General features: G+C 49.6%; 1 protein-coding gene across 1 annotated transcript in view; it reads left to right on the forward strand.

Moving 5' to 3' along the window:
• Window positions 1–12,804, forward strand: part of RAI2 (retinoic acid induced 2) — a 59,164-nt gene extending 46,360 nt beyond the window's left edge. The window contains exon 2 of the mRNA XM_057718493.1: window positions 10,832–12,804. Within this exon, the coding sequence (XP_057574476.1) occupies window positions 10,856–12,445 (1,590 nt within the window). The 5' untranslated portion in view covers window positions 10,832–10,855 and the 3' untranslated portion in view covers window positions 12,446–12,804. The remainder of the gene's footprint in view (window positions 1–10,831) is intronic.
• Window positions 12,805–26,453: the final 13,649 nt, after the last annotated feature.

The following is a 26,453-nucleotide window of genomic DNA, read 5'->3' on the forward strand; positions in this document are numbered from 1 at the left end:
AGAAGATAAATCTATGTTGTTTTCTACCACTGACAACTCAAGTCATAAGTGAATTTGCTTGGTGGTTTTAAAAGCATGGGAGAAGCTTTCCCCAAATTTGGATCATCTTTCTCATGTACCTCTGGTGCCAGTGAGCAATTCCCTATTTTCCCGGCCCCCTCATTCTGCTGGGAAGCTCCACTCCTGCCTCTCCCTCCACCAAGCAGCACAGCAACCAAGCTGTTGTAGCTCAACAGCGACCCCCCGTGGGCAGCTGAGTAAAGCTCATTCGGTGTTTTTCTCACAGCTTTCCTGTTTCTCGGTTTTATCTCTTCTACCTGAGCAACCGCTGTCTCCTTTGGACCTACACATACTTTTCAATCCCCACCCCACCCCCACCCCCGCACCCCACCACCTTATTTCCTGCAACTCTTGCCCAGTTATCTCAGAAAATTTCTCTGCTTTCTCTCTCCCTCTTGTCCTTATTACCCTCTTCCCTTCCTCTTCCACCCCTCCCTTGTTTTTGAGAAAATGCCCCCAAGCTTGCAGCTAGGAAGGAGAGGAGAGCTATTTAGGCCCTTGTGTCAAGGAGAAAGAAAATTGTAGGATCTGAAGTGAAATTATGCATCATAGCCAATCAGCGATAACTTCAGAACCTTGCAAATGCTCATGAGTTCATATTCCAGATACAAAAGGCTGTGGCCACCTCTTCTTTCTCCCCCCAGCCTCTCAGCCTGAACAAGAAATAGATTTTTGTATTTACTGAACTGTTTTCCCATTGTCTTTCATTTCCAGTAGTGCAAAAGTGGTGTTTTCTATTTTCACTGCAAACATTCAATATTTCAGCTATGTTGGCGGTTAAGAGAGTTTTTGTGGAAACCCAGCCATCAGGCGTAACATTAATTCTGTGGTAAATGCCTTCCCAGTTCCTAGCAGCTGATTTTAAAACGAACCTTTCAACAAACAGGGTTTTAACTTGGAAACTGAATGTACAAACCCATTGGGAGCATTTGTAATGCTGCTTAAGACCCTGGGAGGAAATGTAGGTAGTGGATCTGATCATGACAGTGACGCGGGTGACAAGATGACAGCAGTGATGGCGATGATACGGCTACGATGGTGGGAATGATGATGGTGAAGCTGGAGACAGTGACAGTGCTGCTGCTGACGACGGTGACAGTGGTGGTGGTGGTGATGTTAGCCATGTTTTATTGGGCACTTTCTAAGTGCCAGGCCCTGGACCAGGTACTTTACACTCATTGTTTCCTTTCATCCTTATAGTCACCCCAGGTCTGCCCCCACCCCAGGTCTTTTTTAATCTCTATTTTGCACAGAGGGAAACTGAGGCTTCGAACTAACTTGCCCAAGGTCACACAGCTAGCAAAGTTAGGCAGAGCTGAGATTTGAACCTACGCCTGTCCGAGTTTGAAGCTTGTACTTCTGACTGCTCTTGGCGGGGCGGGGGTGGGGGCAGTGCCCAGGGTGAGGCTGGCACAGTTTTCATGCCGAGAGTCGGTGAGGGGCTCACGTGCATTAAGATAAAGGGAAAATCCGAACTCCAGTCCTTTGCACTTCACAAATCTGCACCCCTTCCTTCCAGTGACCCCTCAGAGGGTCTATTTCTGGCACACTGGTCTCTGGAAAATGTCCTGCTAATGACATGGAATTATAAACAGTCCTTTTCCCAGAACAAAAATTTAACCTTTGTATCTCAATCTAATTAGAAGTATTTTCTCTTCCAGGGGCAGGTTTCCCCCCAACCCCTTTGTTCCTTATTTAAGAGGTTTCTTTACTGCCAGAAAAATCTCCCAAAACCATAGCTTTTTAAGATGATAGACCCTGGCCAGAGATCTGGAACGTGACCTGTGCTCCGGCATCAGCTGGCCGCTCCGGCACCAGCACCTGAGGGTGTTCGGGCGCCACGGGTCCAGCTCAGGGCTGCGGGGCCTTGGCCAAGTGCAGGACGGACACGCGCGGACTCTCACAGCCCACATTCAGGTGAGCGTCCCCTGCCGCCAGCAGCAGTTCTTTATGATCTTCTCTGGTGATTCTGAGCTGTGGCTCTCCCCTTCCCCTGGGCTTCCCAAGACTTGAGGAGGACACTTCTTTCCTCTTCGTTTCAGGGGCAACCCTCTCTGGATGACAAGCATTTCTTCTCTACCTCAGAGAGGTCCTTGCACTGACATCTCTTCCCACTGCTGTCTAGGGACTGGCATTCTTTTAGAAACTTACTCCTTTACCTCTGCAAGAACTGTGCGCCTTGAGGGAGCCCTGTTAGAAGCAGATCATCTTGGGAGAGTATCGATGGGTTAATCCTTGGGGAATTAAGATGCGAGAGAGAGAGAGAGAGAGAGAGAGAGAGAGAGAGCGAGAGAGAGCGAGAAAGAGAGAAAGGCAACGAGCCTGTGGAGAAAATAGCATCAGGGTGGAGGACTAGGAGATGTACACCTGGCACGCAGTAAAGGTGCTCAGATAGTTTTTGAAAGAACAAATAAATGAATGGACGTGAACCTACTTCCCTTTTCTGGCCCCGCACCCAGGCCTGCGGCCCAAAGGCCTCCATAGGTCCTTTGTGGGCAGGCTGAAGGTAATTGGGAGTCTAAAATGAGATCGGAAATGCAAAAACATCTGACACTCTCCTCCTGGGCCAGAAAGGAGCCAGGGCAGTCCCATGGCACTTTCCGCAGCTAGACCCCCAGATCCCTCCTGTGCTCTGGTGGAACCTTACCAGGGCCACCGATAGAAAACCAGGCCTGTGAGCTGCTGGCTCTAGTCGTGAAGTTGTCCCTATACTCTTCCCTGTACTGTGCAGTTTTTTTTTTTTTAATTTATTTTTGGCTGTGTTGGGTCTTCGTTGCTGCGCGTAGGCTTTCTCTAGTTATGGCGAGCAGGGCCTACTCTTCATTGTGGTGCGCAGGCTTCTCATTGCCGTGGCTTCTCTTGTTGCGAAGCACGGGCTCTAGGCTCTTGGGCTTCAGTAGTTGTGGCACATGGGCTTAGTTACACCGTGGCACATGGAATCTTCCTGGACCAGGGATCGAACCTGTGTCCCCTGCATTGGCAGGCGGATTCTTAACCACTGTACCAGCAGGGAAGTCCCCTGTTCAGCTTTAATATTTTTCTTTTCAATCAGTTGTTATCTTGGTGAGGTCCAGCCCTAACCTGAGACCCTGCACAGACCACGTCGTAGGGATGTTTGGCACATCGGGGGTTCCCTGCCAGCACTGTGATGTCTTTACCCCACAGACACTGCCCTGCTCTGGGAAGTTGAGTCCCAAGAGACAAACCATGCTCTGACTGAAGCTGAAGAGATCTTCTTACCTTCTCCCCTCCTTTTGGGCTTCTCTTCTCACCTGGTTTAGAGATGAACCAGAACTCCCAGAAGAGCTTCCCTCCTTTCTCTAACCCCTCCCTCTTCACCATTCCTGGTCCCTCCCTCCAAGCTGCTCCCCTCACCCATGCTGTAGGCTTTGGAGTTGGGAGGATGGAATATGGTCTTCTCAGTGGTCATGGGAGTGGCCCAGAAAGACCCCCGCATTCTGCCCTTCCCCCACCCCTTTGTTCACTTTCCTCCTTCTGTCCAAGTCTTTTGAATACCCATGCCTCCCCATCCCTCAGGACCCGCAGCAATTCCTGGAAGGCTGGGTTTGACTCTTTCCAGGCAGGCAGCACTTACTCGTGGGTCGCCTGAGTTAACTTTCCACCCCACCATGAGAGGGGGGCAGTACCCCACCTTACAGAAGAGGAAACTGAGTCCCAGGGACACAAAATGACTTTACCCCAGTGACAAAGAGCTCCTGTGTGTGTGTCTTCAATCTCATCCTTTACTTCCATTTCAATTACTTATCTATTAGGTATCACAGACTCAAGGGTTTATTTCCTCGTTTTTATCAAGTTCCTCACCAATCAAACTCTCTTCGACAGTTTGATGGTTGAATCAGACCATCCCACATACTTTGGTGTTCGATGCTGGTTAAGGGATATAGACGTAGCACGGGACCCCTTTGACTCAAGTGAAATTTGAACCCAAAGCAATGGCTGAGGGACTGTGCTTTTGAAGGAGCACAGGTCTGAGAGTCTTGCATGCTACAACCTCTGAGCCCCACTCAACCTCTGAACCTCGGCTTCCTGCTCTGCAAAATGGGAGGGGGGCCTGGGCCAGTGACCCCAAGACTTGTTCAGGCAGGGGGAGCCTTGGAGGTCTCGCTGGGCCTTGGAAGCTCAGTTTCTCCTGTTGAGTTCCAACTTTTTCATGCTTGCACTCCTATCAGAAAAAAAAAGAATTGAACACCCCCTCAACACATACACATTGTTAAATTATATATGTCTTCCTGTATTTATTTATTACATACGCCATAAAATAGAAAAATGGGAATAAAATGGATGAGATGGTAAAATGGACATAAATAATTTTTATGACGACTTTACCCTGCTCCCCGGGAAGGCCTGGGAGTGCTCCGGTGTCAAAGGCCAGTTTATGATGCTTGGTCTCGCTGCGTCCTCTGCCTGATTGGCCCTCGTCGCCCATTTTTCACCAACATCACATCACATCACATCACATCACATCACATCACATCAGAGCTAAGGTTTGCACTCTGTCCTCTCTGGCAGAACTCCCCACAGCTGCTGGCCACCTTCACGAAGCTGAGAGTCACAAACTGCATGGCCACCACTGTTTTAATAAATTAACATGTTGGGGAACTCGTTCCCACAGCTAACCTGGGTAGTCATCGTAGTTTTGGAGGGACGTGTAGATCTCTGCCTGTAAAAGGCAATCAGCTGTAAGCCAGGTGACTATTTTGTGTGTTCTCCGTATTTTAGCCAATTTGGGAATACGTTCATGTGGTAATTATGTTCACAGCTTCAGTAGAAACGCCCTGTGCTGATGTTTAAAGCTCAGAAAATTTAATCACTGGGGCAAGTAATTGACAATTATTATACCCTAAGGGGACAGCAAAACCATTTTTTACCCAGTTGGAATTACTTCTAAGATATTTAGTGCATATCAGGTCCTGAATGGTGAAACCAGATCCACTTTGTATTAAAGGATGAAAATTATGCTTTGCTCATTTCACTCATGGTAAGTGGCTGGTGATTTTCACACAGAATTAGGTCGATCATTGAGGGTATAGCTTAAGTGCTGGATCGAAAGCAGGAAATAGATTTAGAATAGGGTGCAGTTGGGAGGGGGCAGGATGCTTACAGAGGTCTTTGGAAAGTCAGCCTTGCAAGAGGGAGTGACACCTTACTTTTTCCCAGGGGCGGGGAGACAAGGGAAGACACTGTGAGGGCCAGGGCGGAAGCTGAGAGAATTCGGGACTCGATGCCTTTAATCTTTTCTGTGAAGTAAGAAGCAAGATCAGCCACTAAGAAGAAGGTTGACTGACGAGGTGCCTTGTCTTCTGGCCTTTGGATTAAGGCTCTTCTGACTGCACAGTAGAGTCACCTAGGGAATTTTTTAAAACCCCGGTGCCCCGGCTGTATCCCAGACCAATTAAATCAGAGTCTTGGTGGTGGGACCCAGGCATCAATATTTTTTAAAGCTCCCAAGTGATTCTAGTGTGTAGCCAAGTTTGAGAACCAGAGCTTAATAAGCCAGCACTTGTCAGATGTAAACATGCACATGAATCATCCCAGGAGCTTGTCGAGATGCAGCTGCTGATTCAAGAGGCCTGGGGTGGGGTGGGGTGGGGCATGAGACTCTGCATTTTTAGCAAGCTCCCAGGTAGTACTGCTGCTGCTCCAAGGACACAGCCGTATGAGCAACAAGGCCGTGGACGATCCAATTCTGACCGGAAAAGTTGATGGCTGCCTACAGGCGCCATGAAAACCAAAGCTGTTGATACTGTACAGTTGGAAAACACATAGTATCAGGATATATTTTTAGAAAATGAGTGTCTTAGAGGAAGAAATTTGTCTCGATAAAAAATCTAGGTGAGGCTGATTTCAGGTGAAGCGAAGGGCAGGTCACTTCTGCAGGCTGTTGGGGCTGAAGGAGATGTCCCCAGGACCAGGACCAGGGGACTCCAGAACTGCCCGCCCTAGAGCATCCAGGTCCTGGAGGCGGAATCTGCCCAGGGTAGCCCAGATCACTAAGGCTGCTTCCCCTGAGGCTGGGCTCACTTTCCCGTGCCCTCACACCAGTGGGCCCAGGGTCCTCACAGGGCTCCCAAGCAGGCAGAGACCCCTACCCACCAGACCCAGGAACCCAGTCCTCAAGCATTTCCTCAGGGGCGCTTGGCGCTGCAGACCAGGGCCTTGTGGTCATCTTGATAATTGTTTCTGTGGTGAAAATGCTCTCAATTCACAATATAAAATCAAGCCCCTCTCTAGAAGGTGATATAGGGCTTCTGGCATGCCCCCAGGGCATTTGTCCAAATTCCCAGCTCAGAAATCAGGCTCTGCCTGAGGTGGTCTTAGGGTCACTGTCCTGGGTTAGAGTGGGGTTCACAGTCACATTCTGAACTTCCTTCAGTTGGAGTTGGTGCAGGCTCCTCAGGGGGTCCCCATGGCATCATTTAGAATGCAAGTGAGGGTATTAGGTTGAGTGTGTGTGTGTGTGTGTAGAGAGAGATGGAGAGATTAGGTGTTAAATGCCCACAGCAAGGAAATAGATGGACTCTGCTACCTAGAGAACAGTCTAAATTATCTGAATGGTCAACTGTTTTCACTTTTGAAATCAAGCCATAAATGAATCCTCCTTATAAAAATGTCAATCTGTATGAAAGCCCGTAGGGTAAATCGAGTGCTTTGTGCAATGCTCTGGAAGTCGGAGGCCTGAGAGGCAGGCCTGGCTTGTGGGTCACCAAGTGCGGTGTAGATGTGGGGCGGGTCACTCACGACCTGCCCAGGAGTTGGGCCCCAGGTCGGCTTCTTCACGAATGTAACTCCTTATAAGGAAAATGGCACACGTGCCGCTTTGCTTTGGTTTTCTTTCTCCCATGTGTGTCAGAGAAACACAGGACCCCACGATGAATCCATTCACAGGTCCCTCCATCAGACTCTTCACTGTTCACAAAGTGCTTTCACATTTACTGTCTTGTCATCGAATTTTCTGCTGGCTGGTGAATGTGGGTGGCTGTCATGTTCCCCTCCAGGGCACCTGTGAGCCTGACCTTCTGCTCTTTCCACAATGAGAGTGTGGTGACCTCTGTGATAACTGGCCTCTGGTGAGTTTTAGTCAGCCTTTCTGGGTCGCGGTTTCCTCATCTGTAGGAAAGGTCAGGAAGAGGATAGAGATGTAAGCTTTAATGGCCATGTCAGTCTTGACATGCCGTGATTCTATAAATGTGGCAAGAGGCTGGTTACGAGAACGCCAGGCTGCGAAAGACTCATTCGTGCCCTTCTTCGTTCCGAAAGAGTTCACCAGCTATGGGTATAAAGCTGAGCAGGGGAGAAGCTGATTTCTCATATTGGCAATGCCAGTGTGAGAGGGAGGGTCAGGACTAGACAAGGGAGCTCAGTGGGGCTGGGGGAGATCTCAGAGGATGAGAGTCCAGGGTCTGACAGGTGAGCAGGAGTTGGCTGGGTGAAGGCCAAGGTCCGAGAGGGCTCCAAGCTGAGGGGCAGATCCTAGAGACAGTCCGCCTCTGATATACTTAGATCTTCGTGATAGTTACACAAGGGGTTCAGGTGGCAATTTTGTGACCCCCACAGTTCTCTGAGCCCAACTACTGCCCAGACAGTCCCTCCCCACCTCCCCAGCTGTTCTGCGCCCTGAGGCTTCTCCCCAGAGCTCCCACCTTGGGGGCACGTAGGCTCCACTGGGGTGGGCCCCAGCCCCCAGCTGTCCAGCTCCAGCAACTGGCCATGGGCCAAGGGAGTGAGGGTCTCCAGCAGCTGCAGATCCAGATCGCTTACTTCCCCTCCCTTTACGCCCCACCCCATGCCCCCAGAGGTAATGGGTGCAGGCAGAATGGATGGCCCGTCTAATTTAAATTCATTTGCAAACAATATTTTTTTTAAGATTTTATTATTTATTTATTTATTTATTTATTATTTTTGGCTGCATTGGGTCTTTGCTGCTGCGCACACGAGGGCCACTCCTCATTGCGGTGCACAGGCTTCTCATTGCGGTGGCCTCTTGTTTCAGAGCACAGGCTTTAGGTGCGCAGGCTTCAGTAGTTGTGTCACGGGGGCCCTAGAGCACAGGCTCAGTAGCTGTGGCGCATGGGCTTAGTTGCTCCGTGGCGTGTGGGATCTTCCTAGACCAGGGATCAAACCCGTGTCCCCTGCATTGGCAGGTGGATTCTTAACCACTGCGCCACCAGCGAAGTCCCTGCAAACAATATTTTTAAAAACCCAAACAAAAGGTTCCCTGCCACCTTTGAAGAAATGACACCCCCTGTGCTTGAGCATTACTTGGTGGCTCCTGTGACACTCCTTGGTTTGAAGAGGTCCCCTATGTGCAACTCCCCCACAGGGCCTCCACCATCTCTCCAGTCTTCATCAGGATTCCTGGCTTGTCCTCAGGGACAAAGACTTGCCCTCTGAACCCGCATCTCATGAGCTGGTTGTTATCCTCAGGGCATCACTGGGGCTTCCAGCACTGGCTCCTGCAACAGTGACACCCACTCAGGCCCCCCAGCTGCTGACCCAGAGTCAGGGTGCCTGCTGGCAGGGTGAACGAGGAGAGGAGGAAAAGAGAGAAAGAGGGGAAGAAACCCTGGGATGCAGGAGGGTGCGTGATGAAGGCAGTGTAGTCCGTTATGAGAAAGCAGTCTCACAGCTGGATAACCCCAAACCCATGGGCAGCACAGGACATAACTTCTTCTGGTTACTTGCCTCCAAGGCCCTCAGAAGCCACCTCAGGTGGGTGGCCGTGGGGGCCTTCTCTGACTGCTGCGGTCCTTGTCCTCACCAGTCCCACCCCAGCTTCCCTTCAGCCTTTTGTCACCCCGTCCTGAATTCTGGCCACTGTGAGGGATAGGGTGGCTTTTCCGGAGGACGCCTTGGGTGCTCAGGGCCTTCGAAGGGCTGTGCGTGAGTGGCCAACAGAGCTCTGTCCTGCCGAGGCTGATGCCTCTCCTGGCTTCACTCTGAGGCCTTCTCATGCTGGCCAGTCTCTGTGTGATCAAAGACACACAACCCCGCTAGACTATAGTCCCCAGGAAAGCAGGAGCATCTCCACGATCCTGACAGCATCTCCAGCTCACAGCAAAGCATTGGCATACAGTAGACATTCAGCAAATTGATTGGTTACATGAATGAATGAATGCGTGCATGGAAGAATGAATGAATGGTATATTGGGCTGAATTAGGGAGCACTCCTCTGAGGAAAAACCAGGCCCTTCAGCTGGGGCAAGCCCCTTCAGCTTCCCTGGGGACAGGCTTCCACCTTTCTCTGCCCCAAGGGCACCATTGGCCACCATGCTGGGCCAGGCCAGTTGGTGATCATTTCCAGAGCACACCCTGCCGCTAGGGAGCTGGGCTGTGGCGCCCTCCCTGACAAGGGCGTCACTCACCAGTCCTGCTCCATAAAGTTGTTTGCGCAGCATCCTTCCCCTTGCCCTCCCCTCTTCCTGCTTCAGAGAAACTCCTTGTTCTGTGCATTTGACACGTTGTGATTGTCTGGAAATACCACAGAGTTGTTCATTTGTTAAAGCTGCCTTCCTGTAGTGAGGCCTCGTTTGTTTACTTCCAATCCCATGATGTGCTGAGCCGCCTCTCTTGTTTTGGAGGTTGTGTTGGTCATTTAAGGGTGAGGAGAGAAGGACGAGTTGACCACAGGACGGAAGTCTAGACAGCTCAGACAGGTGAGGTCAAGAACTGGAGTTGCCCAAGGCCTTCCCAGCAAGACTGAGGATTATTGAGTTATTATTGAGCCCAACAAGACTCCAGGGCTGCACAGATCCCGGAGTTAGACATGGTGCCTGCCTTCTCCATGGTAACAAGGCTAAATATGGACGCGTTGCCATGGAGAGCCGTATCGCAGCTGCAGCCCTGCTTCCTCCAGGAAGGACCGGCGCTGGGCTCCTTTGGCTTCTCAGGAGGTGGCCAGAGGTGCCACAGACATCGAGAAAGTATATCTCACCTTTGAGTATGTTTGTTTCCAACAAGAGTTCCATTTCCCCAGCCCTAGATTCATCACCGTTCGCTCCTCTTGACAGCTAGAAGTTAGGAGAGAGGGGTCACGGGTCAGACAGGCTGACTGGAGAAAGTGACAGTGGACCCAATGAGCATTCGTGCCAGTTATCTCGTCTTCACCTGGCTCCTCAGCTTTTCCCATTACTAAAGGAAAGGGGGTGTCATTCGTTGGAAGGAGACAGCTGTAGTGACCCTTGTATAAGTACACTGCTGTTCCTCTCACCAAGCCTCTTTTGGAAGAAGTATTGCTGCTACAAAGAGGTTTTTAAATGCTTTCCATAACTGGGATGGCCCCCTTCCAATTTTGTAGACTATTCTGATGTGACAAGGTTCTATTTTTTTTCTTAAAGCAAAGTAAGTCTTCGCTGCTTATTTGAATTTGCACAAGTCCAATCTCCACATATCTTAACTGTCCAAAAGAGCAATGTGGAATGAAACTTGGTGTTTGTTGAAGGCTAAACATATAAGCTGAGTGAGTATTCGGCTTCACAATACTCTGTTTAACCTCACTTGGCTATTTAGTCATTACATCATCTGTGTTTATAGTTTAATCGTCTGTTAAATTGGGGCTGTCCACGCACAGCTGATCCGTATGGGTGTGTTCGTATATATTAGGAAATATCTGTAACATGTATGTATACACAGAGAGTTGGGTGTGCTCCCCAGTTAACTAAGATGTGGAAGCTTTTCAAAGATGTGGAGAGCTCTCGAGGCAATTAGAAATAGTCTCGGAGGGAAGATTCATATGGTGCGTTCTGTGTTGCAGGCCAAGTGGCACCAGAGCCGAGTGATGGACGATCTGCAGTCCCAGAACCTCTCCATGGACATGACTGACTCCTCCCCCGCCTTGACCAATAACAGACTGGAGAACGGCATGGCCCAGCTGATCACCACTGAAGCCTGGAACATCAACTCCACCGACCTGGTCAAGAAGGCCCTGGTGACGGTGCCGGCCCCGTCCATTCTGGACCCGCCGGCCGAGTCCCAGAGCGGCATGGCTTTGAAGGTGGCGGCCACCGTGCTGCAGCCCCTGTGCCTCGGGGAGAGCCCGGTGGTGATGCCCATTCACATGCAGGTGGAGGGCGGCTCCGCGCCTGAGCTCCACCCTAACGGCAACGCCACCTACGTCATGACCACGCAGGGCCCCGTGCAGCTGCCGGTTGTGCTGGAGCAGCACGTCTTCCAGCACCTCAACTCCCCTCTGGTCCTGCCGCAGGAGGCCCCGTGCTCCTCCAGCGCCATCCACAACAACCTCTTCCAGGGAGCCGAGGACCCTGAGGCCCAGCCCCAGCTCCTGGACCTGAGGATCCCGAGCCAGCCGCAGGAGTCCACGTTGCCCTTTGAAGCTGTGCTCCAGAATCTGTTTCCTGCGCAGGGAGCTCTCGGCCCCCCACCCTGTCAGCCTCCTCCGGGATACGCCCCTGTGCCCCCCCAGCCCTTTAACTCCCCCTTGTCCCCCCTGGTCCCGCCGGCCACCCTCTTAGTGCCCTACCCTGTGATTGTCCCCTTGCCAGTGCCGGTCCCCATTCCCATCCCCATCCCAGTGCCTCAGAGTTCTGAATCCAAGTTCAGCCCCAGTTTCCCCAAGCCGCCATCTTCCTTCGGCCTACACCCCTTTAAAGGCACCCAGACCCCTCTCCAGAAGGAAGAACTGAAGCCCTTCGACCTCCTCCAGCCGAGGGAGTGCTTCCAGCTCGGCCGCCACACCGTCATCAAGATGGGGAGTGAGAACGAGGCCCTGGATCTCTCCATGAAGTCGGTGCCCTGGCTCAAGGCTGGCGAAGTCAGTTTCCCAATCTGCCAGGAGGATGCAGCCCTGGACCTGTCACTGGCGGCCCACCGGAAATCTGAGCCTCCCCCTGAGACATTGTATGACAGCAGCGGGTCAGTGGACAGCCCAGGCCACACTGTGATGGAGAAACTTCCCAGTGGCACGGAAGTGCCCTTTGCCCCCGCCACACCCCACGAGGCCTCAGCTGTGATGGATAGTCACATGGGCAGCAGCGATGCCGCCGTACGGCCCAGCCAGCCCAGCCAGCCCAGCAGTGAGGTCAAGGCTGAAAATAACATTGAAATTGTGAGCGAGTCCCAGGCGGCCAAGGTGATTGTCTCCGTGGAAGACACTGTGCCTACCATCTTCTGTGGCAAGATCAAAGGCCTCTCGGGGGTGTCCACCAAAAACTTCTCCTTCAAAAGAGAAGACTCCATGCTTCAGGGCTACGACATCAACAGCCCAGGAGAAGAGTCCATGGGAAACACCGAGCCCCTTAGAAAACCCCTCAAAAACCGGAGCATAAAGTTAAAGAAAGTGAACTCCCAGGAAATACACATGCTCCCAATCAAAAAACAACGGCTGGCCACCTTTTTTCCACGAAAGTAAATAATGGCTTTTTAAAAATTTTATGATTATAATATGGGGAAAGGTGCATTGGTTTTATAAAAAGGCATTTAAAACAAATTATCTTTGTTAATTATTTTGGGGAGTAGCTGGGAAGCGGGAAGGCAAATTGGCTCTAGAGGCCCTGTAAGCTAGTATCATTTTCTTTTTTAATTTTTGACTTTTCACAAATGAGTAAATAAGAGCAACCTATTTTTCAAGCAGATTGCACATTTTTTGCAGCTTTAATGGAATATTGGGTGAATCAGAGGGGTAAAAAAGCTATTTTCATTGCCACAAAGTGCTTTGATGATGTAATACCTAATAAAGGGTAGGATGAATATTTCACAATAAATGTTTGTTTGCACTAATTGGTTGCAGTATTCTATCATTTACAAAATGTGCATTCCTGAACTGGCGTGGTGTGGCCAAAAGCGTCGCTCATAAAGCACTGCAAGTTATCTGTGTTTAGAGACCGAAGCTCTTCAGGCATATTGGGCAAAGAAGAATCATATTGGCCTATGTCCTCAGAAGAGGAGGATTAAGAATATGTATGACCTTGAGCAAGTCATTTTCCCTTCTTTTCCCTTCTGGCCCCTTTCTTCATTTGCAAAAATGTGGCAAAGGGAGGGGGTGGAGAGGTGAGTTTCAAGTATCCAAACCCCCCTCTAGTTCACAGAGACCCTGGATGTAGAGAATTTGGTCTGAAATCTTCCATAGACTAAAACAGACAAATGTCTCTAAAGGAAAATTTACCTGCTTCCTCTCCTCCCCCTTCCCAAAATTTAGCTGAAAGGACTTTCTTTTCAAGGGCAGTAGGAGCATTGTTCTGAATGGCTAATAGTCTTGTAAGTCGAAAGTATTAGCGAAGGCCACTCAGAACAAGAGGAAAGTCCGGTGAATTAGGAGGTTCATGAAAAGTTCCCAGCCCTGGGTAGAGATGTTTGAGAGTGGGGTCGAGGGGGGGAAGAGAAAGCCATTCCTTATTAGTGTATCCCAGTGATTCTCACCTGGGGGTGATCGTGCCCTCCAGGGAACATCTGGTAATGCCTGGAGATGCTTTGGGTTGCCACAGCTTGGGGAGGGGGTGCTACTAGCATCTGGTGGGTAGAGACCGGGATGCTTCTAAGCATCCCACGATGCACAGGGCAGCCCCCACAGCAAAGAGTGATGCAACCCCCATGTCACAGTGCCAAGGCTGAGAACCCGCGGTTAAAGCATCTCTCGGTGGACAGAAGCAATGCACCTGGAAGACAAGAACAGCACGAAGCCATCCACACCAACGAGGAACTGTGAGTGTACGTTTAAAATAGACCTGCTAGGCGGCATAGCACACTTGGGTCTGAAAATGTGCTGGCGAGAGACTGATTACAGCATGCCTGCTTTTAAACTTAAGGCTCTTTCTTCCACTTCTTGCATTTAGTATGTATCCAGCTGTTACTGCGAACACGAACAGGAGGGAAAGCAGTTGCGAGACTGTTCTTTTATTACCAGGCCCTCTGTGTATAGCATTACAGTTTTAGCTGGTACTGTACCATACCCCTATAATGGATTTTCTTTTTCCTGCTCTTTGCCTGTGTTGTTAAAATTTCTCTTTCAAAGTGTGACACTGTGGGAAATAACCAAATAGTTGTTTTTCTTGAGGCTAACTAGTCCCATTCTCTTACACCAGCCAAACTCCATCCTTTCAGCTTCTACATGGGGCAGTCATTTTCCATTTTTACTCCCATTGTGGGTTTCTGGCCATGTTTCCTGGGCATGGCATGTGTATTCCAGTTTCAAATACAACCAGCACGCATGTGCCTAGGAACTAGCATTTCCCACGCACCTGCTGTCTTTTTCTCACCATGTTTGTGGTGGTTTCTGCTGCCCCTGTAGTGCTAGACAGCCTTCTGCACCAGCCAGCTGGGCCCCTGTCCTCACAGTGGACTGGGAAAAGCTGCTGCTCATCTGGCTTCGGGGGAACAGAATTCTCAGTTTGCCCCTTAGAAGCGAGCACTTAAGGCTGAGTGACATCTAGGTGGAAAGGAAGGCATTTGTGACCTGTAATCACATTATAAACATCAAGCTACAAATTTCTCTTTGTTGTACCTGGAGATGCCCCTTTCTCTTCAGAGGTCAGCCCTGGTCAGGTGAGAAATGCTGGCTCTACCGCTAACTGTGGGTGTTGCGCCTGCCTGGGCCACCCCTCAGCCCTGGAACAAGCCTCTGCTCCCACCCCAGCTGCACCCATCCATGGGCCTTGCCAGTCATCACTGGGGTCTTCGGAGAGAGGCCTTTGTGGTGGGGACTGGCTGTCAAGTTGGGAGACCTGATCATTGACATCTGTGAAGGCTGAACACAGAGTGTTGTGTTGGGACCAGGGTTGTGCCACAGGGACAGTGACTCCCTCCGCCTGCCCCCCTTCCTAGCCTTGGGTGGAAACCAGAATCTGCTTTGCTAGGGAATCAGGAGAAGGGCTAAGAGCCTGCTGCTGCGGCCAGAGTGAGCCTAGGGTTCCCTGGTAGCTCAAGTCCACTCTCCCTTCCTAGTCAGAAGTTTGCAGCCTCTCACACAAAGCTTAAGTAAGAACCATCATCCTGGACCCATGGTTCCTCGTCTGAGACGTGATTCCCGCAGGGCTCACAGAGAACACCACTGGCAAACTCAGGCCCCTTCACAGTTCTGCTGGATTCGGCCAGCTGTGGTCATTCCTAGCGCCCCATGCCTCACAACTGTCTCCAGCTAACCTCCTTTCAGGTTTCAACTATGCAGGATTTCCATCAGGCTTTTTCTCATGACTTAATTTCCCATCTCTTCTCAAAAAAAATGTTTTGGCCAACTAGCTTAAAGAACAGCTTTTCAGAGTTTTTTAGGAAAGGTGATTAGTCCCCAGGAATGGTGATATTTGCTCAGACTTGTCAAGATGGCTTCAGTTGGCTTCAGTTCAGAAATGATAAAAAATTGGAACAAGTTACTAAGATTCATATTTGGGGGTAGTGATCCTCCTGTTAAAGTAAAAACTAGTTGATCTAGAGGAAAAAAGAAAGATTTAAAGAGGACACAGTTACTATCCTAACCAAGGAAGTCCTTGACAGTCAGTAGAAGATTCTAAAGTGAGGTCAAACATTTGTTTAGATTCAAAGGCAAAACTCTCACACTTTAAGCATGAAAAAAAATATGTCTTCAATAGTAAAAACGCCAAACTCCAAGAAGGAAGGAAGGAAGGGAGGAAGGGAGGAAGAAGGTTGCCAATTACTGAGAGAGGATGTCAATATAGCCATTATCTTTATAAATAGCCTAATTAATAAAGCAGGAAAGGATTTGGATTTCATTGTACAAGTGAGAAAATTGAGGCTCAGAAGAGTTTTCTGCTTTCAGTTTTTAAGCATCAACAACTCAAAAATATGTACTTTGCAGTGATTCTTAAATATTAGGTTTGAAGCCCGATGAACCCACAGGAATTTGGATCCTTTGGGGACAAAAACCAGTATGAATTAGTGAAGAGTTTGAATTACAGATTTTTTTTCAATTATTTTCATGACCATTCCAGTTAACTGGAACGCCCAGAGCACTTGGCACAACGGTAAAGGGGAGATTTCAAGCTGAATGGTGCGGATGCCAAGCCTCTAAAAGCCACACTCAAAAAGCTGCTAAGCTGAAAACCTTAACAGCAGGGGAAAAAAGTGTTAGAGGTCATTCTGGCCGACTTTACTCCTCATTAAATAAAAAGGGCAATTTTCCAGAACAGCTCACTACCACCAGGTCAAATAACTGACCTCCCACATCAGCGAAACAAAATAGGGTGTATTTGAGGTCTTTAGGGTGTCATTTTAATAAATTGAGATTTTATTTTAATTAACATATTGGCTATTTTATAGTAAGTGGTATATATGAGTACTTGAAAGAACTAGTTTCAAAATATTGCAAATAGTCCATCTGCAACTGTTACTAGGCCAGGGGATTTTTAAGCAAAGTGAGATTTTAGCTATGCACTGCCAAAATTATGAACAAGTTCAAGTTAAAGGGGATGAACTGTTGAGGTTTACTGTATTAACCCAACTCGTAGGTTATTTTCCATCCAACTGTATTCTGTACAGACACTCAAATAAAAACGTCGTTTCATGCTACTGATCACGATGGTGGAAGCCACCTGGATCCTGTCCTCCCTCTGCTAAATCATTGTCTGAAATCTGAGGTTTGATAACCCAGTTATAAGAATGTGATGAGCCCCTTTACGTTGATAGCACCATGCTGTCAGTCCCAAATGCTGTCAGGAATTTGGTTTTATTTATAACTCTTCAAATAAGGAACTTGAAGAGATTTTTTTCAATGCAGAAATTTTCATTAGGACACATCTCAAGCCATATTAAGAAGCACCACAGTGAACAGGGTCTTTGAGAGCAAGGACTGAATCTTATTTATCTCAAGGTTTCTCCACCTCAGCACTGTTGGCATCTGGGACTGGATGGCTCTCTGCTGTGGGGCTGCCCTGTGCACTGCAGGATGTTTCACAGCATCTCTGGTGTCTATCCATGAGATACCCATAGCACCCCTGCCACTGCCTCAATTGTGACAACAAAAATGTCTCCAGACATTGGCAAGAGTCCCCTGGGGGCAACATCACCCCTTGTTGAGAACCACTACTTTATTTCTAAGATCTAACACCTGGCTCAGAGCAGGAGCTCAGAAATTCTTTGAAGGATGAATGTAATCAAGAAACAATCCGGAAGAGAGATCTGGAGCTCTGATCTCTGGTGCCCCACTCATATTTTCTACTTTACTACCTCAAGGCTGATCTGACCAGGAAACTGTTACTGGGAACCTCCATTCATTCACCCAAAGGACCATCAGTCATCTAGCATGTAGCAGGGCCCTCTAGAAGCTTCTCCCTTGTCAACGGGGTTCAGCAAGACTACTCCGTAGACCTCACAAAAAGGGCAGGCAGTCACTCAGCCAGTTCTGAAGGGATCTCATCACTTTACCAACACCATGAAACTGGAAGGACTCACGACTCACCCTGTGATGGCTGTTCATCAGTCTTATTTGCAAGGGCAGCATAACCCAGGAATTTACGAACATTGCCAGGAAGCTGGGTGTGTTTTTTTCCCCTCATGTTTTACCTAAATACTTCTTGCTGCAATCAAGCCAGCTTTTTGTTTGTCCTTAATGGAAACAAAGGTCAAATCTCCTCCTTTGAGTAGTTTCCTATTTAAACACCAGATCTTTTCGCAGCGTCCTTTCCTTGAACTCAAAAGTCCCATTTCCTCTCGTACTCTCTGAGCTCCTACTTTATACTCCTTTTGTCATCATGGTTGCTCTTTTCTGAATTCCTGCATCCACTTTGTAGAGTCAAGAACTCCAAGCAGGTGGTGAAAATGTTCTAAAACCGATTGTGGTGATGGTTGTACAACTCTGAATATGCTAAAAAAACAAAAAAACCATTAAATTGTACACTTTAAATGCTTGAATTGTATGGCATGTGAATTATATCTCAATAAAGCTATCTTTTTAAAAATCATGAAAGAACCCCAGATAGAAATTGGGAACTGAGTTCCAGCAAAGCTTCCTAGAACTGCATAGTTACTGCCCAGGTACGTCCCTCTTAATATACCCTCACTTCCCATTGGGCCCACCATCTTTGATTGGTTATGTGCCTGTAATACATCCTCACTTCCCTTTGGACCCCACCCAGCTGACTTTCCCAGGTTTCTCTTTACGGTCGGAACTTTGCTTGGAACATCATCGGCCATATCTCATTTCTTGGAATCTGGAATCCCTTCCTCCCGGTGGTTTGCCCTGAGCAGGCCTTGCCAGGCCTTCAGTTTGATCCTCAACATTTCTCTACCAGGGTTCAAATTATATCTGGCCACAGGCCTCTTAATTCAGAAGAAATCACATGTAGAAGACCTGTATATTAAAAAATCACAGAGCAGTGGCTGTTCTGGTGTCCTGTCTGACTGTCCCTGGCCCTGCAGGGCCTGCCCGCATGGCTGAGAAAAGCTGCACCTGCTCCATCAGGACTCGGGATACCAGGGCAGTGTGCCTTCTACTCTCATCTTATGTCCTATCCAGGAGTAGGAGGGACATTCAGGCCACATATGGTCTAATGGCCTCTGAACTCAGAATTAGAGGACCAGGTTCCCAACCATCATTCCCTCCCCTGGAAGGGGAGCTGGGTCCCAGGCCAGAGAAACAGTCAAGTATCCAAGGATCCAAGTGCCATCCTCACAAAACAAAAACTCACCCCTTGATTATAGAATGTCAGCAGGTGTCAGTCCCCAAGGCGGCCAGGATGGCACTGGAGACAACTGGAATGCCCTCGGGAATTTGGTCTTCCTTGAGGCAAGGCCAGCACTTGGAGTTAACGGTCTTTTTGTTAACAAGTGATTTTTTTTTAAATGCAGCTTTATGATTTCAAGTACTGCAGGAATGGAAACCAGCTAACAAGGTCTCGCCTGGCAGTAGTCCTTGGGGGAATCATCTTAACACAAGGATAACATTATTTGTAAAGAGGGTATCAACTCTTTGTAAGTGAATGGTACTCCTAAGGTACTTGAGAGTGGATGAGAACAGTCTGTTTTCTTTGTGTGGCTGGGGAATGCCACTAGCAGGCAGTGGGCGAGCCAGATAATGGAGGGCTAATTCTTTAAGCTCTGAGAGGTTTTATTGCAACTGTTTTCAATGGAAATCTTTTCAAAATGCATCAAGCATCTGGCAGAGGAAGCCCTTCCTTGACTCAGTCATTGTTCTGCTCTTGGTGCCTGGCCTGGGCTGGAAGGCCACGATGCCCTCCAGGCCCTCCAGGCAAGGGGGGCTGTTTGTCTGCAACAGTGTTGGCCCTCCTGTCCCCAGTGCCCCCTCCACACTGGTGCCTCTCTTCTTTCTCATTAAAGAAAAAAAAAAAACTCTTCCAATTGTGTCCCTTCTCAGCGTCCAGGACAGCAGGGCATGCCTGGACAACCGCTGCCGGCCAACTGGCTCTCATCCACAAGCTGACCCACAGCGGGAAACGGCCCCTACTCTCCAGGCAAGTGTCTTCTCATCACCCTGCGAGGCCAGGCCCCAGCGGCACCTCGGGGAAGATCTTCCCCAGCTCCTTTCCTCGCGTATTTCTCTAAGACCCACTGCAGGGCAGTGACACTGCTAGGGAAGGCCTCTCACATTATCGAGTGAGTCTCCGGCCCTCAGGCCGCCAGCTTGCTGAGTTAGGCTCTCAACATATAAGTGATTGCTGGGTCCTCAGCTTCTGGCCCACAGTGCAGAGTAGCTGGGAAAGTCTCCACAATTGCTCATTGAATTGAAAACTTTCTTTACTTTCTTATTTATCACTTGGTGGCTATACTGGCCCCTGCCCTGGGCTTGGCCACTGTCAGGCCCTTCTGCTTTGGGCCTGTTCTGGATCTTGTCAAGGGCGATCTGTACAAGCAGCAGATGGACAGGACACTGTGTTTTACATACTCCACTTCCAGCCCACCTGTCCTATTTGTTTACTCTTTTATCCTTCCCTTGTTGCCACCACGAAGGTTAAAATCCAGCAGAGCACACTTGAGACATTGCCAAATTTCTGTTAATGAAGTTTTAATCATTGTTTTAGTGAAGCTCCTTCTCCCCCTTCTTTCCATCCTTACTCCTTCCTTTCTTCCTTCCTTCCTCCCTCCTTCTTTCTCCCTCCCTCTCTTTCTTCATTTCCCTTTTTTAAAAATCTCCCAGAAGTGCTGCTTCTATTGACTTCTACAAGTAACAATAATTACCCAGGCAGCCCTGGTTGCCTCTCAGGCCTCATCTTCCTGACCCTTCAGAGGTGTGGGCTGCTCTTACCCCTCTCTCGCTCCTTACCTTTCCGGGAGCGCCTCTCTCTGCCCCATCTGGCCTCTCTGGTTGCGTCTGCCCTTGGCCCTCCTCAGACGCTGCTGCCCACGTGCCACCACTTTCTCTTTCTCCCTGCATCGCAGACTCTGTCCCAGGCCCGCCGCTCTCACTCCCGTGCTCTCCTACGGGGACCTCATCCGCTCCCCTAGTCATTTTCAACATCTTTATTGTGTTTATTCCTCCCCATCTCTAGTCCAGCCCTGACTCCCACGTGCCTCCCCCCCCCCCCCCCGCCAGATTCAAATACCCAAGGTCCAACCCGCCATCTTCACAGGGTGGTCATATAAGTAGCTCGGACTCATCATCCCTAAAATTTAACTCAGCTCCTCCCTTCCTCGCCCTGGGCCCAGATCCCACCGCATCACCCCCTTCGTGGTTGCGCAAGTGGGGAGCATGGAAACATCCCCCATGACTCCTTCCTCGCCTTTACCTTCCAGATGCCTTGCCTTGCTGACTTTGCCTCCTTGATATTCCTCAAATCCATCATTCCTTTCCTCTACACTTCCTGTCCTTGACTCAGCCCACATCACCCTTTGCCTAGACGTTTGAAATGGCCTCAGAACTGGGTGGGCCTGTGCCTCCATTTTTAGCGCCCCCCCCCCCAATCTCTCTTCTATACTTTCACCAGAATAGTTTTAGTAGAAAACAAGTCTTACCACATTGTTCTGCTGCCAAAAAGCATTTGCTGTTAGATGTACCCTCATACCCCATACGCCAGGCCTCCTGAAAGCAGGACCCAAACCACCTCTGTGGCTGGAGCTCCCCGTGCCCCCCACCCCCACCCCCGCCATGTGTAAGCTCTAGGAATACAGAAGATTGACAGTTCCCAGCACAAGCCTCTGCAGTTCTACTCTTAAATACCCCGACACTCCTTCCCCACCTTCTTACTCTGTCTAATCCTTCAAGATTTAGCTCCAAACACCACCTCCTCCAGAAAGCTTTCCATGACTTAAGCTCCAGCATAAGCTAAGAGCTATCTCCTGCCCTCCCACAGTGACATGTGCATACTTATATCGTCTTGGCCATCTCATTCCATTGAGAGCATGTCTCTGTCCACCCCGCTACACCATAAATTCCTCTAGGGCCAAGGTCAAGTCCCCTATATCTCACATGCTTAGCACAGTGCTTGGCATTTAGGGGGCCCTCAATAAATGTATGTGGACTGAACTGAACCCACAGGGAAAGTACAAGTTTGCCCTTCTTAACCAGCATGTGGAAATCCAGACATACAAAACAGAAATATCTGGAATCTATAATTCGCTTTGCAAAAACAAAACAAAACAAAAGATGTACTGATTGATTCTTTTAAATCTCATGGTTCACTATGTTTCAAAACAAGGTGGATTCTTCAAAGGTGATTTCTACACTCTTCTAGAAATATACTTAGAACATAAAGGAAGCCATAGTCAAAATCTCATCAGTGGTGTACAAAGAAAATGTTTTGGCATTCACCTCCTCAGAGTTTGTGGATTGACTTATAAGTTACAGGCATGGACTATAAATGCATAGATTATAAATAGGTGCAAAGATCAACATTTTGAGAGAATGAAATCAATGTAAGGAGGTCCAGTATTTTCTTTCTGTGCCCCAATTCATCATCTTATGGACCCCACCAGGGTTATAATAAAACGAGGATATTCTAAATCTCTCAACTGAATGAATGAAACTTTCAGTCCAGGTATCACCCTGTCTTGAAATATGAAAATACCCAAGTACAAGATGTTTCTGTATCAGTACCTGGAACACTTTGTGTCACTACATCTAAGCGAGGGGGTGTCTGGGGACCCAGGGCGGAAGTTAGGAGCACTAGCTGTAGAGCCACGGAGTCTGGATTCAGTTCCCACTTCTGCTCTCTCCTAGCTGTGTGACTTTGGGCAAGTCACTTAACCTCTCTGCCCCCATTTCCTGATCTGTAAAATGGGAGTAATACAATATCTGCGAGCACCCGAGTTAGCACATTCAGGGCACTAAGGGCAGAGTGCTCGATAAACAAGTTCCTATTACACTTGTGTACGGAGAGTAACGGGAGAGCAAGGCCATCAAAGCTCATGGAAATGCCTAATTTTACAAAGTCTTCCATCGCAGCTGGCGTATTTTTAGGTTCCCCTTTGCTCCACAGAGGTAGGTTTCTAGCCAGGCACTTTCATGCCTCCCTCCAGAATACTGACTAATCGTTGAAACAACATAAATGTCATCTCATTGTTCTTCCTTTGGGTCTGAGAGAGGGGCTGATCACTTGGCCATCAGCAGGAAAATGGACTAATTAGAAAAGGAGAAAAAGAGACATGGGCTGGGAGAGAATCTCAAGGGTAAGACCGGCCACAGAATCAGTGGTTCATGTTCTCAAGCCTCTCTCTGGTTTGGATTCCTCACCTGTAAAATCATGACTCAGCTGCCTTTCCCGTGGGGATTGACGACATAAGGCACATGCATGTAAGCAGGAGGAGCATTCCGGTCCCCATTCCCTTCCCTCCCATGGATAGGCCCCCAGCGCAGGATGGGGGGAGGGCGCAAGGACAGGCCATGTCCTGAGGCCGCCACCCAACTCCAGGCTCATTGAAGGCCATGCTCCAGGGACAGCTCCTTATTGGCCCCGTGGGGCTGTGCAGCCCCCAAAGCCTGCAGCCTGGTGAGCAGGGTGATGGGACCTTCCCCCAGGTACACATATAGAGCTGGACTCCCTTTTATCAACCCCTACCTGTAAATTTCTGATGTCTCAGAGAAGAGAAATCTTTTATTTGAATTATAAATATAAATTTGCTTTACAGGAGATAACAGAAGTCTTTTTTCACTGAGGGAGCTTTCTCGAGTGCCCTTTAAGCACAGTCTAGCTGGGCAACCTCCGAGGAACCCAGCCACTAGACAAATTTGGGGGAACTGTATTTGAAATAACTACTGAAAAGGGTTTGTGAGGTGAGTATTGAAAAGCAATGCCTTGCTCATCCTGTGTAAGAGCTGCTGATCTCTCGGCCACAGGAAGAGGAGCCTTTGCAGCAAAGGAACTGTCAAAAAGTCAGAACAGCCACGGCTTCTCTGCGGGCCTGCTAGGGAGAACCCTCTCCCCCACCCGCCCCGCCCCCGCTCCGCCGGCGCTGGGGAGACAGCGCCCTCTGCCGGCGGCCACGGCGGCAACCACGGTGCCCCGCCGCGCGGAGTGGTCCTGACACAGGCACCTACCTGGCTGGTGACCTCGGTCCTCTGGAGGAAGCTGGTCTGGGGGCATCTGACGACATCCGTGGGAAGCATCCAGACTGAAAATCCTCGAGGGCCCAGGTTTTCAGGAAGGAGCCTCCTTACTGTTTAGTAACGGAAAGCTGTGTTCCAGCAAAGCCGGCGAGAGAGGCTCGCGGGCCCAGGCCTTTCTAGCTTCCCCTACAGGCGAAAATACAAGCTGAGGGACACCGAACACTGCGCAGTGTATGGAGCTGAAGCCACGACCTCAGTGTTTGCCGGAGTGAGAAAAATAGAGCAGGGAAAGTCGGTGGGGCTCTTGGGATGCAACAGAGAGGAGGACGGAAAGCACCATCTCCAAGGGAGCTGGAGAAGCAAGGGTGGGCGAGCTGGGGAGCACGGGCCCCAGACACCAGCCACTGCTCCCAAGGGAGGGCGGCCAGGGCCCTGGTCACCGTCCTCACCCACTGCTCCCGACCCTGGCTGCGCCCGGCATCGCCAGGGGAGCTGTAACAACTCCTGAGGGGCGGTCCTGGCCCAGGATCCTTGCCCAGCTCCTGTTCTCTCTGTAAAGACAAGGAAAGGCCCAGGAGAGGCACAGAGCACAGCCTAAGTCCCAGCGGTTGTGAAACTGGATCCCATTGGGTATTTAACTCCGAGATGGAGATGGGGGGAATGCGTGAGAGAGATGGCGGGGGGAAGATGGGGCTACGATAGGGACTGAGAACAGGAAAGACACTCGAGGGAGGACACAGGGGTAAATAAAAGCCAACCCCTCTCCACTGCTGTGTGACCTACAAAGAGGTGGCGTCGGGCAAGGTAAGTGTGACAACAGCTTGTCTGCCTCATAGGCCGAGCCTGGGCCTGGGACCCCGGCTCAGGGGAGCAGTGCGGCGCCCCCCCCTCCCCCCTCCCCATCACTCTCGCCCCCAGGTGGTGGCCGTCCTCCGAAGACACAGGACTCAGGGCCTCTCCTCACGTGCCTTCTTTCTGCGGTGACGCGAGTCCCACGTGGCTTCCTGGCCGCGGTGCGTGGCTCCTGGGCGCCTGGCTGGGGTGGGGAGACGCGTCCACACCCCATCACCCTTTCTTGCCAAGAAGCGGCCGCAGCGCCCGCCGCCCTCCCCGTCGGGTCCAGAACTTTCTGCTCCTGAGCGCGGTGCACCGGAGGCGGCAGCCTGGAACCCAGATCGCCAGCGGTCAAGGCTTCTTGGGTGCCTTCCTGGGTTCTTCCCCCGCCCGAAAGCTCATCGAAGAGCCCTGCCAAAAGCTGGACCTCCCAGACCTCGGCGATCTGGAAAATAACCGCTAAGATCATTTGAAAGGGAAAGGTGGTTGTGCTGGACTGTTTGCGGGCTGTGCTGAACCCAACAAACAAGTCGGGCTGCCCTCAGAGGGACGCCTACTCCTCTGAGAAGAGCTCAGAAAAGGTAGAATGAAATCGCTGGAGTCGCCCCCAAGGACGACATGTGGTTGGCATCACATGGAGGGCAGTGCGCACAGTGATTTGTCCAGAACGCAGGTCTGCTTGTGTGACCCCCTCCCCCATTTATAATCATTTAATTGCCTCCCACAGGCCTTGAGATCCATTGGAAACTGACATAGGAGCCCTCCTGTTCAAAGTTCATAATGACTCCCCAACACCCATCCCTATTTCATTCTCTCTGAACACTTTGTGGTTTCCAAAATGCCTGAAGATTACATAGCCTGGCAATGACCTGGAATGCAAGGAATCTGTTGTCCTTTAAGTGTGGCTCCAAGTGCTCCAGTGGTCAGCTGAGCTTGTGCAGGGATGAAGGATTTGAACCTGAACCAGGGTGGGCTGAGGGAATGCTCACAGGCAGAGCCAGATTCTTCTTAGAAATGTGGGGTTAGCCCTACCTCACAGATAAATAAAGGGCCATTCGAGACCCCAATTTTGTAGGCCTAAGAGCCAACTAAGACCTTAATGTTGGTGGCACATAGGTCCAATGAGACCTGCAAGCACATTTTGTTTGGCCTGTGTTTTCATATATTTCAGCGTACATTTCTAAATCGGCAGATTTCACATTAAAATCTGCTTTTCCACTTGCTTTTGAAAAATTGGAAGAACTGTAACATAAGACTCAAAATCTTGCATGGTGACAGTTGGGCTCCAGCCAGATGCAGCCCCTTCCAGTCACCTGTGCACACCTATGCACTACCCCCAGCCAGCTTCTCCCAGTTAGGCCACCAACCTGGGCCAGCCCCAAAGCACATCTGCAAAAGTTTTAGCCTGAAAAAAGTGTTTAAAGCCGTGTGGTAGAAACAATGTTATGTGTTCACCAAACCTTCTATTTTCTTCCTTCTCTTCTTGAGAAAACCACTCTACCCAGCTCTCTTGCACTTGAGCAGGGTCACTTAACTAGTTCCACCAATGGGCTCCAAGTAGAAGTGCTACATGTCAGCTCTGGGCAATAAGAAGATTCTTGGAGGCCATGTGTTACATGGGCAGAGTCACAAAAGAAGCAGTAACTCTCAGGACTTCCCTGGCTTAGACTCCACACTTCCACTGCAGGGGGTGTGGGTTCAGTCTCCGGTAGGGGAACTAAGATCCCACATGCTGCATGGCATGGCCAAAAAAAGAAAAGAAAAGAAAAAAGAAAAAGAAGAAAAAAAGAAAAAGCAGTAGCTCTGGAGAATCAGACTTTGGCTGGAAGAAAAGCAAAACTGCTGAGATTTTAGGGTTTGTTTGTTATCGCAGCAAAGCACAGTTTATCCTGACTAAGTGTAGTGACCAAAACCACATCTTAATCAGGCAGTTTACACAATAAAATACTTTGCGCTATTGTCATGAGTGTATCCATTGAGCAGGTACTGTAAACAGTGGCAATGTCTGGAATAGAAGTTGGTGCTGAGTGCTGCCATTGCCCAGCCTGCCCAGGGCCTGTTCATACTCCCCTGATGTGGGGAGGCTCATGTGTCACTGACTAACTCAAGCATTTCAGGAAGGAAGTATATCAGGACACTC

This window comes from Hippopotamus amphibius, chromosome X (genome assembly GCF_030028045.1).
Source record: "Hippopotamus amphibius kiboko isolate mHipAmp2 chromosome X, mHipAmp2.hap2, whole genome shotgun sequence".
In the NCBI taxonomy this organism is placed as follows: domain Eukaryota; kingdom Metazoa; phylum Chordata; class Mammalia; order Artiodactyla; family Hippopotamidae; genus Hippopotamus; species Hippopotamus amphibius.